The sequence below is a fragment of the Perca fluviatilis genome, chromosome 8, assembly GCF_010015445.1.
Source record: "Perca fluviatilis chromosome 8, GENO_Pfluv_1.0, whole genome shotgun sequence".
In the NCBI taxonomy this organism is placed as follows: Eukaryota; Metazoa; Chordata; class Actinopteri; order Perciformes; family Percidae; genus Perca; species Perca fluviatilis.
In genome coordinates, this window is record NC_053119.1 from 39,815,269 (window position 1) to 39,829,085 (window position 13,817).

General features: G+C 40.0%; 1 protein-coding gene across 1 annotated transcript in view; it reads right to left on the reverse strand.

Moving 5' to 3' along the window:
- Positions 1 to 13,204, reverse strand: part of lrp5 (low density lipoprotein receptor-related protein 5) — a 70,282-nt gene extending 57,078 nt beyond the window's left edge. The window contains 1 exon segment of the mRNA XM_039807586.1: positions 12,865 to 13,204. Coding sequence (XP_039663520.1) covers positions 12,865 to 12,949 — 85 coding nt within the window. The 5' untranslated portion in view covers positions 12,950 to 13,204.
- Between the last annotated feature and the right edge of the window lie 613 nt (positions 13,205 to 13,817).

A 13,817-nucleotide genomic window follows, 5' to 3' on the forward strand; every position in this document is an offset into this window, starting at 1 on the left:
CTTCAGCTTTCCTATCAAAATAAAGGCCGAAATAAAAAAAATAAAGGAGTGCGATGGACTGAAGCATATGCTCCTCAGAGAGTGACGGCTGACTCATTAGCGTTACACCAGTCTTGTGTAGACTATGAAATGTCTGTATCGTCACTGCGCTGCATTTTTATGAACTATGATCCAGCAGGCTCCATCTTACACGCTATTACTCAACCAACTGAAGTTAGTATTTAATAACTTCTAATGTGTTTTTCACCGTGGCGGGAGCAGTAACAGAGAGTTACCAGCGGAAACACTGGTACCAATACAGGTTTCCCTCTCATACTTAACAATATACAGCTGTGTTAATAACAATTAAAACTATAGACAAATGTCGGGAGTTTGGACCGGCGCTGTGTCTCTCCATGAGCCCTGTGTGAGTGAATGGGGGGGGCGGAGGAGAGATCCAAACACAGGCACGGCTTTCCAGAAGGAATGGGTCATGTAACGCAACATTAAACCATATCGATATAAATTACATCGCTTCGTTCGTGGAGAGGCAGCGGATGCGAGGACGTTAGGTGAACGGTGCGACCTAGGAAACATCTTAGTCGCACCCTTACACATTTTGGTCGCATTTGCACTCTAGAGCCCTGAAAATTCTAGAAATAAGAATCCCATCAAGGGCTAGGCATGTAAAGTGTATTAACATGCTTTTATTTAAGAGAAGTGAAATATCTTTGACTGTATTATTGCATGTCTTATAAAGTCTTCTCACTTACAGTTTGGGCCTCATAAAGTCCTAAAAAAGTCAGCAATAATAAAGAAAAAAAGCGACAAAAACTGTCGAACAAAGCAACAAAAACATCGAAAGAAACGCCAAAATCGTCAGAAAAAGAGGTAGAAATGTCAAAAAAGTGACAAAAACTAGGCGGTCCAAAATGTATTGGTATCCTTAATTGATATGCGGGCCAGATCAAAGCCTGCGAGGGGCCAGATTTGGCCCACGGCCCTTGAGTTTGACACATGTGGCCTAGTGTATCCAGATTATTACTGCTGCACCCCCACAGTGCCACATGCCACAGTCAAGTTCACAACGAGACAGCAGCATACCAAACAAGCTTTGGCAGAGTAACACACCACACAGGACTGCTACTCTTTGGAACAAAGCTCAACCATGCGTCGTCAAAAACAGAAACCCTCCAACATCACTGCCAGCTGGCAACAATCTGCAGAAGACAAGACCAAAGAGAACTTTCACATGAATACGTCTGTCCTTATGCTTCATACACTGTCAGATAACACCACACAAGTTGGAAGACATAAAATATAGGAAATATTTATGTTTACTAATCAATAGGGGTGGGGAAAAAAACTGAAAATCCTATGTATCGTGATTTTTTTTGCGTTGATTTTCAATATTGATTCTTTTCCCTAGAATCAATATTCTCTATTTATTTATTTTTACCAATAATTCTACAGTACCGCTGAAGGCGACTACATCATATCAGTTTCCAGCGGGACAGAGAGAAAGCAGAAAAATCCGAGAATCCATCTTATGTTCTTCTTTACAAAGTAAATAAGTGTCAGACTGACTGACATGTGATGTCATTCTTCTTAGAAACAATTAGTTTTTAGAAATGTCTCTAGTGTTTTAATCAACTTTTGTTTTTGTTTAAAAAGGAAAAGAATCCAATCACAATACTTCTAGAATCACAATAAATGAAAAACACAATACAAATCCAACCGGCACCCATGTATCGGGAAAAAAGAATCAATTTCGGACAAACACATATCGTCCCAGCTCTAATATTTTGTGTGTGTGTGTGTGTGTGTGTGTGTGTGTGTGTGTGTGTGTGTGTGTGTGTGTGTGTGTGTGTGTGTGTGTGTGTGTGTGTGTGTGTGTGTGTGTGTGTGTCTTTGCCTCTGGGGAAGCTTGTGGTTTGGGCCTGGCAGGGTGGCAGGGCTGCTATGCTGTGGTTTGGCACCACATGCCTACTGTAATCCCACAGCATTAAGACACGCCGCCTGTGTCAGTGCGTCCCCAAACAACACCCAGTCCTCAGAACAGACACAATCAATTTAACAATTCATCATTCATTGAACAATAAAAAGGACTTTGTGAAGGACACCAATGTCAATTTCAAACTACTCTGTACAGTCTACAGCTACGCGTTAGTCTTTATCTGTTCCCTATCTGCGTGATATTGTTTTATAGTTTCTATAACATTTTGGTGGGTACAGCATCCTAATAGATGAGACAAAACACACTGAGAAGGAGTCTGGATGGCTTGGTATTTGTGTCTAGGGAGGTCCTGATCGCAAGGATCGGCTCGGAGCCGATATGGACATTGTATTCTATTATACCTATTATATATAATAATTTGCAGCTACTATCAGTAGACGATCAGTGAACAAAGGCCCATTTGCAGTTACATTGCAAGCAGGGATGGCCTACGTATTCTGCTTTCATAGGTTCATTGTTGTGGGACGTTTATGCTTTTAAATGCTGCCAAAGCAGAAATAATATGGCACTTAAAAAAAAAACGTCCATTGACCTAGTGCTGATAAGCAATGTCTTCATCCAATTGTCTAATGCGACCAAGTAGCTAGTCTAAATCTTAACAGAATCAACTGTGCTGCGATATTTCCGTGCACTGCATTGCAAATCGGGGTCTATCACGATATGTATATTGCGCCAGTTGATATTGCGATGACGATAAAAAAAAAAAAACGATATATTGTGGCCGGGTTAGCTCAATTGGTAGAGCAGGCGCACGTATATAGAGGTTTACTCCTCGACGCAGTAGCCGTGGGTTTGACTTCGACCTGCAGCCTGTTGCTGCATGGCATATATATATATATATATATATATATATAGTGCAGCCCTAGTGAAAAATAGGGGTAACAGTGCTGTAAATGGAATATCTTTTGTTCTTGTTCTCCGGGATATCGTGATGGGCATTTTTCATCATTTTCTGATGTTTTATAGACCAAACAATTAATGTTCAGATGAATCGGATAAATCACTGTTGAAAATGTTCCCACCAAGCAGGAAACATAGAGGTAAGCTTCCATCTATGAAGCTTACACAATAGCTGCAGTAGGATTGGGCATCGAGAATCGTTTCAAAAAGTATGATATCCAATGGAAAATTTGGTTTTGAATCTGGTCACCGGTTCCAAATTTAATACTTGTACGTTTTGGTTTGTTGTTGTGTTGCAGCGGCGCTCTTAAGTGTGGCTTTATTTTACGTTGAAAAGGTCTGTTGAAATCTGTAAACCACCATTGAATCAAATTAAAAGTTCCTTCTTATCTGTGAAATAAGCATGTGACCCGTTTCAACTCCACCCCTCAAAGAATCAGAATCTAGAATCGATAAGAACCGGAATCTAAAGGAAGGATCGGAATCAGAACTGTTAAAATGCCCAACCCTAAGCAGCAATATGACTGCATGAGCCTGCAGCTATATAAAAAATAAATAAAAAAACTAATCATCTGGCTCATTTATGAAAGGAACTGACACTAGTAGCAATTAATTCTTGCTAAATAAATTTCGGAGACAATTAATTGTCTCAGAAATAATTGTGATTGACAATATAATTGTGTCTTTCAGTCAAATTAAAGTTGTGAATGAATCCCAGGAAACTTATTTTGTCATGTGACCCAGATGATGTAATTAACACAAATACACCCCCTATGAAGTAAACCACGCCTCTTTATTATCATAAAACATTGTATTTTATTCAGAAATGGACATCAAATTGACAAAACCATCAACAGTCACAGCCCTAAGACCTCAGCTAATGTTAATTAATTGGGTAAGACTTTACTTGAAGGTATCTACATAAGAATGACATGACACTGTCATGACACAGTCATGGCACATAAACCATAACCATAACCATAACTTGTCATGACAAAAACCAAATGACACTTATTTAAAGAAGTGTTACATAAACACTTATGACTTGCTTATAATGTTTATGATATGTTCATGACAATGTCATGTCACTCTTATGTAGATACCTTCAAGTAAAGTGTAACCATTAACTGTGGTTAAACAAAGAAACGGTGATTAGACAATTACTAAATAAATCTTACAGGCCTACCTGACACAGATCAAAATAAATGAGAGAGAGAGAGGGGGGGGGCAAGACCACACACTCTGGCCTAACAGAGACGCTCCAGTGGGGATTAGTGCCAGCTGAGTGAGAGGACAAGCCCAGACTGCTGTATCCAAACACTACACTCACACACGCTATATATATGTAAAGGCTCTGGCTGGCTAACAAACAGAAAGGGATGTATTTCAGACGCTTTCAGACATGCACCTCGCAAAGTAAATGCTCATTTAGCACGCATTTCCATACAAGCCACGACAGTAACGTCTTCATTAACACTTCCAACCCAGCACTAGTCTGAATGTGGTCCCAATAACATCAAGACGCCAGCAGCACAATATGAAATACACAGAAAACGCACGAGCCAACTAGGGGTGGGAAAACAACTATCAGTTTTTAGAAATGTCTCACCATTATATTGCATTTAGAAGTGTTTTATTCAACTGTTGTTTCTGTTAAAGAAGGAAAAGAAAATCCCAATACTATCGAATCTCAATACTTCTAGAATCATAACTGAAAATCACAATACAATGTATCAGGAACGAATCAAATCAGCCCAACTGCAAAACCCTTAACGTAAAGCATGTGACCGAATGCGTCCTGCCAGAGTTCAAATTTTCTTTCTTGAAATAATGACTTTTCAACTCACACTAAAATAAAAAAAAACAATGTGTCATGTGTGTTATGTAACACAGAAATAAATGTATGTCTGAATGACATTAGTACTCATTATTTCAGTAATTATTACTGTAATATATATAATATACTTAGAATTATTATTCTATCCAACATTGAAGCATAGATGACCCCTTAATAAATATTCTAAATATAAAATACCGTATGCACTTTTTTCAGCTACAATGAAATGCTACAAATGTTAAATTGTGTGTGTGTGTGTGTGTGTGTGTGTGTGTGTGTGTGTGTGTGTGTGTGTGTGTGTGTGTGTTGTGTGTGTGTGTGTGTGTATGTGTGTTCATGGGTGCAACAGCACACAAAAGAAAAAAACACCAAAAAACGACATTTGATTTCGTCAATGGGATTAACAATCAAAGAAGGGGGGGGACCTTCAGTGTGTGTGTGTGTGTGTGTGTGTGTGTGTGTGTGTGTGTGTGTGTGTGGCTGGGGGAGGGGGGGTCATACTGAGGTGGCAGCTTAAAAAGAAAGAAGGGTCCCAAAAGAAGTTTCTAAAAGCGTAGCGGGCCACTGCCTGCACCCCTTTCTTCTAACACGCATGAACACACACACACACACACACACACACACAGTTGTCCTGCTTTGTTCTGCTTGGAGAAAGCTAACAGGCTCCCTCGCATTACATCTTATCAGAGCCCATCTTAACAGAACCCTCACAGTGTGTGTGTGTGTGTGTGTGTGTGTGTGTGTGTGTGTGTGTGTGTGTGTGTGTGTGTGTGTGTGTGTGTGTGTGTGTGTGTGTGTGTGTGTGTGTGGGGTTGCAAGGAAGGAAGAGATTTTCTTCACACCTCCCCAGTTGGGACAAGAAAAATGTGTGTGACGAGCGCAGGGAGCATATTTATGCAGTGTGTGTGTGTGTGTGTGTGTGTGTGTGTGTGTGTGTGTGTGTGTGTGTGTGTGTGTGTGTGTGTGTGTGTGTGGACCCTAGAGAAATCAAGGTAGACTGCCACAGACTTCCTCTCTTTCTCCACCTCTGCTCCCTCTGTCCCATTTCTCCCTCTCCTCCTCCCTTTGTCCACTTCTCCTCTCCTCTTTTCTCCATTCCCTCTCTTCTCTCAGCAACTTTTCCCTTGTTCCAGTCTTCTTCATCTCGGTCTCTGTCCTACCCCCATCAGGTTTGTATGAAATCCAAACAGCAAAGAACCTCCTCAAGTTTCACACCAGAGAAACACAAACAGGAAAAGATATACATCTCTTCCTTACTTTTCTCCTCAGCTCTTCAGCCTCTCTTCTCCTTTCCCTGTATATGAATTGCATATTCTCCATTTTTGCCACTTTTAGACTATTAGTTCTATTAGTGGTTGAACAGTAATAGCTGTGAAAACAGGGTTGTTTCGGAAAAATAAAAATGTAAAATATATATTTCTTTAGATTGTGTCATTTTGATTGTTTCAAACTAAAATATTACATTTCCTTCAGAAGGAATGAAAACACGGAGGAGTATTAGCTCTGTTCCCAGTCGACCTCCGTCAGGTCCTGCCCTGTTTTGTGGCGTGTCGAGTGTGCCTCCATCCAAACAAAAGAACAGCTCAGTGTATGAAGCCTGAATGCAGTCAACGCAGTGGTCCATATGCTGCAGGCTAATGGAGAGCACTGTGGAAATCACCTATTGGTCCGTCTCAGCAGTGGGAAGAGAAAATACCCAGGTCCGCTGGGCAGAGAGGTACTTTTTTTTTTTTTTTTTTTGGCGGCCCACCCAAATAGATGAGCCCGCACCCAAAAAGAATAATTTTCCTATTCACAAGTCAGAAGAGCTGGCAATCAAACCTCAATCCTTTTTTTAAAGTGCTGAACCAAAACATGTCCGTATGGCTGCTTGTGTTTGGACATTTAACATATGAGAACTTTAGCCTCTTTTGTTAAATAAAAAGAGACAAAAAAAAACAGGTCTTTATCTTATCTTTAATGTTGTTACCGGTCAGGAGACATTTCCCTCTAGAAGCAGGGCCAGATCAAGCCCCCAGGAACAACAACCCTGGGCTTAGAGGTAGGGTTGGGAACCGAAACCCGGTTCCTACGCAACCGGAAGGAATCAGACTCAAAACTTCGGTTCCTCATTTCGGTTCCACTTAATGTGTCGACTGAAATATTTTCCCTCCGAGGTTATCAGCTGTGTCTGCCTGACATACTCTGTGTGTAGGACGACCGATTTGACCCCCCAGTCCTAGTCGATATAGTGCCATGTGTCCTGTAGCTCTCTGCTGTGAGCAGAAAAAAAAGCTTTACAAAAAGCTTAGCAGTGAAAAGACAGCTTTGATTTTTTTTTTGGCATATTAGATCAGGGTTGGTGTCCACCTGCCACTGTGGCTGCAGGATTCCAAGATTTACCAGACTACCGTTGTTTAACCAGCATTTGGCTGGTGCTCATGTCCAGCCCTGGGTTATAAACTGTGATTTGTGTAAAGAAGTAATGTAGGTAGTGTCTTAAGTTACTGAAAATATAAGATGTGTGTTAAAACAGAACCAGTAAATGGAGTTTTTCAAGAAATAGTACTGCATAACCAAAAAAAACAATTCAATGCAGAAGGTTTTGAACAATACCGGAGAATATTAATTTCCTCTACATAAATAGACATTTGCACCATAAATTGATGCAGAAAAGGCAGAATGCTGGAAATGAAGTGTTTGACACTCTAAATATTTATGGGGGAGGACCCCCCCCCCCAATGTTGAAACAAAACCTACGCCCTTGCACCATAGTGAAGACGTACTCTAAGGCCACGTCCACAAGTACCAAAACAATCTCCCCCGTCTTCCCTGGCATTGTTTCAAAAATGTTTGCGTCCAAACGGATCCATTTGTAAATGACTCAACACGCTACTTCATATTCATATTCCAGGCCTATAGTTTCTGCTACAGAAATTCACCAAAAAACGGAGAAGAAGAGGCCGAGCATGGGCATAAAGCTTGCGCTGTATACAAACAGACAGTAGAAGAAGAAACCAATCAGCCCTAGTAACCCTAACAGGCTCAATATCTTCTCCAGCAGGAACACAAGCACGTAGTCCGCCGTTGTTGTTGTTATGAGACGTCGTCGCGGGGTGAGAGGAGGCTAGAGGTCGAGGGGTGTGGCGATGACGTCATCAACACGCAAGTATGATGCTTCTCCGTCCAAAGGTCGACGTTTTCAAATTTTTTCACCCTGGGACCAGATTTCAAAAAAGTGCGTCTTCAGGCAGAGCGTTTACAGGATTCGTTTGGACGATCGGCCACAACGATGCAAAACACGTGCGTTTACACCGAAAAGCGTTTCCGTGTCAGTATCAGTATCATTTAGGAAAAACCACACCATTTACAGAGTGATCTGACAGCCTGTCGACACACAGCTGGGATGTTTGCCCTGCAGTGTACTGACACTACTTTGGTGTTTTTGGCCAATGGGTGTGAAGTGTGCCTACATGTGGTCACCAACTTAGGACATCATTCTTCTTTCGGAACCAAGAAGAGCCAACTACTTGATTCAGTATTCAACCCTGTTGCTCCCAGTGGAAGGCCAGTTTCCAGCGCAATGTTTAAGTCAGACTTACGCATCAACTGATTGGTGTATTTCACTATTAATTAACATTTCATAGTCAGGGCTTCCCTTGAGAAGGGACTGATGGCAGCGTTAATGTAGAGAATAGTTTCTGTGATGACTGAACTGATGAATTTAAAAAAGCTATAAGACAGATTCCACAGGGCCCTACATTAAGTCAGTGCTTAATGCTAACTGGACATTTGAAAATATGACTGAGGGTAATCCCCTGATAGTCCTGATCTTTATGAGCAAAATAAGCTATCATGCTTTGCTGCCTGATGTTATGGCAACATGATTTATGTTTGCATGTGTGTTTGTTTGGGGACACCTGGAGGCTGCTGACATCCTCCCTACCTCCATTCTACTATGTTTACTATCCAAATATTTAGCTATCTCGAATTTTGTCATTTTACCTGTTAAAAGAATTGACAACTATTTAATTGATTAATCGTTTATTGTTCGTTTCTGTTTTCACTCTTATTAAACTGAATATCTCGGTGTTTTGGACAAAACAAGATATGTAACCCTCCTGTTGTCCTCGGGTCAACAAGTTTCAAAAAGTTTCTGTATCAGAACTGTGGGTTTCTTTCAACCAAATTTTAAAACAAAATCACGTGGATGGTTCTATACACTCTTCACAAGTAAATACATAATCAGTTCACTACTTTCATTGAATGTGGGTGTTTGATTCAATTGTATAAATGTAAAGAAAAACTGATAATAGAACGTTGAAAAAAATAGGGAAAAACTTTCAAAAAAGCACAGAAAAAAGTGACAAACAATGTCGGTAAAAGTGAGAAAAACGTCAGGAAAAGTATTGTATTTATATAAGCGCAGAAAAATATTGACAGAAACTTTGAAAAAAGTGACAAAAGTGTCGAAAAACAAAACATTGCATGGTCGACAGGGAAGACAACACAAGGGTTAAAGACATCACCTTGGACTTAGACAAACTAAGATGTTCTTACATTTTTATAGATTAATTGATTAAGCGGGAAAAGAATCTGCAGATTAGTCTATAATATAAACCTCTCTCTGGTGCTCTTCCTGAGCTTTTCTCTAGGCTTCCTCTGTTAAAGATTTGAATCATTTGAATAGTGGGTCAAAAACCAGAGGCTGTCGTATGCTGCACAGATTGGAAACCCATTTGAGACAAATGTCTGATTGGTTGAAGGACTATCCAAATGCGCCCAGAGGCATTTGAGCGGCGTCCGTTGGTGACGCCCCTTTGGAGAGGGGCTGTGAATGAAGCTTCCCCACACCCACTCTCAGTTACAACTGAGAAGGCTCTGGGGTCAACCAGGCTAGCACCTAAGCTGAATGAATGTAAAATGCAAAAAAAAAGGGCCAAAAACTTGAAAAAAGCAAGTTTTGTCTTTAAGCTTTTTGGGTTTTATTTATTTATTTATTATCTGTTGAATTGCATATTTTTTTTATTGAAAATCATAAAATTTTCTTGAGGAAAGACCCCTAAACCCCTCCGCCAAATATGGGAACCTAAGTCTTTGATAAACCCAGGGACAACACTGTGTATGTAGGCACCAATCACCAGGGCAAATTCCACGTACGGTAACTACTGTGGCAATAAATTCCTTTCTGATTCTGCCACGGTTTGTAAAAGTTACTTTGAGTGTTGTTGCTGCACTTTATGTTGTGTAACGGTTATGATGCTGTTCTAAGTCCACAGTTGGTGTTGTTGAGTGCTGCACTAAGCAGTCACATTTGACACCTTCAGATTTGTAACAATGCTTTTTGTCAGGGGACTTGATGTTCTAAATGAAAACATTATACATTTCTAACCTTGTTCCGAAAATCTGATCAAAGAACAGGCAAAAGAGGACTCAGAATCCCACTACAACGCAGTTTTCCAACACAAAACTGTAGCATGAAGTCCCTATATATTATGTCCAGTATTTTCTTTTTAAAATGTGAACCAGTCATATGGGTTATGTCTGAAAGTGTGGGTATAAAAAGGTCTGACTCCACAGATACACATCCACCTTTCCTTTGTTCTTTTACCCACATCATTTACACCAAAACAGAAAACACACAGCACCATTAACAAAAGGTCCAAACTTAATTGTATGTATTTTCTGTATGTTTGTGTGTTGGAAATGTGATTTCTGGAGTTGCAAAGAAAAACGCCCACACACCGTCCAACTTGTAAAAAACAGAGTTTTCTATGGTTTCTATATTTTTTTGCAAGTTAGACAGTGTGCTGGAGTTTTTCTTTGCAACTCTTGACCAGCTTGTCCCCCTCCTACACACCTGTCTCACGCTGTCGATGTGTGAAGTCATTTTCTGTACGGAAATGTGACTAGTACCATATAATCATTCAGAGGTCTGACCTTTGGGACTCTTAACAGTCATTGTCTGGAGAATGCATACTCAGGAAGCTGACAAAATATTTTTCATAAATATGTATATAAATATAAATAAATATATATATATGATTAAAAGTGAGAGCATAACCTTCACTCTCTAAAGCAGGGGTGTCAAACTCACTTTTACTAAGGGTCACACTGGAAAATGAAAATCACAACAAGGGCCAGACATATAGAGCTTATTAACATGCTTTTATTGAGAAAAGTCAAATATCTTTGACTTTATTACTGCATGTCGCTTTTTTAAATATTTTTCATAAGCCATACAGGCTAATTTTCATCTGCAATCCCTGCATCTTTGACTGCACCACTGAGTGAGCGTACACAGAGTTGTGAAGGTTTTATTACACTGTTATACACAGCATTAATGTGAAGCTGCCGTTTTAGGATGCAAGCAGACAACTGGAGTCTGTTGTTTTGTCTGTGCTTAATATGTTGTAATGTTTTTTTCTTTCAGAATTTATTTTGCTTTACATTTTTATTTCTTTTCAATCAAGTTGACGGTTTAAATGTGTTTATTTGTAGTGTAGTGATGATGCTGAGATCCTTTATGGGCTAGAAGAGTCAAAAACATTACAAACAAAGTCCTCTGTAAGAACCTTCAGAATATAGATAGGAGAGAAAGAGGAACGTTTGGTGTGTGGAAGCGCTGCTGAAGTGAAGATTTCTGGCTCAGAGTCTGAGAAATAACTCATTTTAAGAAAACTGCCTTTAAAGATATGAGTATAAAATGCAAGACGTTACAGGTGAACATTTTAAACAGATATCACCATTAAACATGCCCAGTTAATTACTTACATTAAGACATATATTTTCATATTACAAGTTTTCTGAAATGTTATGTTTAAATATGCAAATGAGGCATTATCTAATGCTAACTTTTGGTGAATTTCGGCGACATCTACCTGCGCATAATAGACAAAGTGTAGCAAAAATAAACACCTAGGTGTATTATGTTTTTGCCTTAAGAACAGAAGTCAATGGAACAACATGGTATTGTTCACGTTTTGTACTACCCGGTAATCTGCTTGTACCTTTATCACTTAGTTCATTGACTACCATTAATCTTCCCTAGTTAATTACTGACATTAAGACAACTATCTTTTGTATTACAAGTTTTCTGTAATTTTATGTTCAAATATGCAAACAAGGAATTATCTATTGACATTAGGAGAAATTTGCATGCACAAATAGACAAACTGGGGTAAAATAAACATCTAGATGTGTATTTTGGATGTCTTTTTTCCCACTAGTCTGAAAGAAGACATGCTATGGAAGTAAAATAGCCCAAAAACTCAGAATGGAAAGATTGCATTTTTGCCTCAAGTGTCTCCCCTTGAGAACAAAGGTCAATGAAACAACATTGTATGGTTCACCTTTTTGTAGGCCCACTACCTTGTAATTTCCAAGTGCATTTATCTCTTAAAGTGTTCATTGTAAAAAGTCATGTTAATGTATTTAATAAAAGAGCTTTAAGAGCTGGTGTAATGCCTTGCATCCATATGAGAGAAAGCTAAGCTCCGCCTCTGCCTGGCCACTTTGAGATAAATAGTAAGAGCGCAAATATCAAAGAAAGTAAGGTAAATCAGAGCTAGATCCATAGGGGACAACATGTTAAGGGTGTCCAGTGGCGTTCACTTTCCCAAATTAAGACATCCCGGCTTCTTTTTTACTATAAAAGCAGAAAGTGTTCGTGACACCCGACACCGAGCAGGAATGGCTGGAGCCGCCGAGGCCCGAGAAAATAGCCCCGGCTGGCTTCAAACTTCATTTCTGCTCCGACACATAAACTCATCAACTATAATGTTACTGTACACAGCACCGGAGACACCGTTTAGTTACAGTTCAGTCATCCTCCAGCGTGTCGCGCGCACACACACACACACAAACACGCACACACCAATGCAAAGTTTCGCCACTTTGATTACAACTAGTGTTGTTGTAACGTTACCCTTGGGACATGAAAAAGCTCTACTTCCAGACAAGGAATCCCAACTCGCGCTGTAGCTAGTTCAGCGTCTCAGCGCGGGGACGTTTAGCGGGGAGTGAAGCCCACAGGCACGCAGACAGAGTTGTAACTACCATGTTCTTATCGTGTCTCGGTCCTGGTGGCTCCACAGCCCCTTGTTCCCCGAGGATCCATGTCGGGAACAAACAAAAAAAAAAGTCAACGTACCGTGAACCGCCGGCGGCAGGCAGCTCCACAGCAGCAGCAGCAGCAGCAGCAGCGGCGGCGGCAGCTCCGGCAGCACACCGCCCATTGCAAGTCCTCTGCCGGGCCGCGTTAGATCCACAACTCCCGCTCCATTGTCCGAGATCTACTCCTTAATTAAGTTCTAAACACTTTTCTCTGTGTGTACATGTACACACATGGGCCAGTATTCCGTTGTACAGCCAGATAGCCTATGTGTCTGCATGCGTGCGTCTGGGTTAGTGTGCGCGCGCTTCTGTTCTGTGTGTGTTGCGTGTGTGTGTGTATGTGTCCCCTCTCTATACTTCTTTTTCTTCCCCCCAGCTCGCGCTACTTTATACTTTGGACTGTCGAGCTCGCGCACGGATGGAAAGGGCAGGCGGACGTGGTGTGACGTCACTCGACACGAGGCAGCAACATTTTCTTTTCTTATTTCATTTCACTTTGCTTGACTTTTGAGGTTATGTATTTTTAGTTTAGTTCATTTTGAACATGTTAACAATAAAACAAAAAATAAAGATGAATGACAACATGTAGCCTACATTTCAGCACAAGCAAGAAAATCAACGAAAACAAAATACTCAGCAAACATAGGCTATATTTCAAAATTATTGTAAATTAATCCATGTTCAAAAAGGAGTAGGAAGAAGTTGAAACTTTTCTGATGCTACCCCCTTTTTCTACTTTCGTACTTATATACATACAATTTCATTCTTCACAGATTTATTGTGCCTCCCATAATAGCCTATTGTTAATTCAACAAAAGAATTTGAAAAATAATTTATATAAATATCTATGTACAGTACTAAATAAAGCCCTTTCAAGTAATGCTGCGAAGATTAATTGTTTAGTTGTCAAATATTACTTATTTACATTTACTTAATTTGCAACAATTTTGATATTTGATTAATCGAACATTTTCAGATATCAGCTTGTTA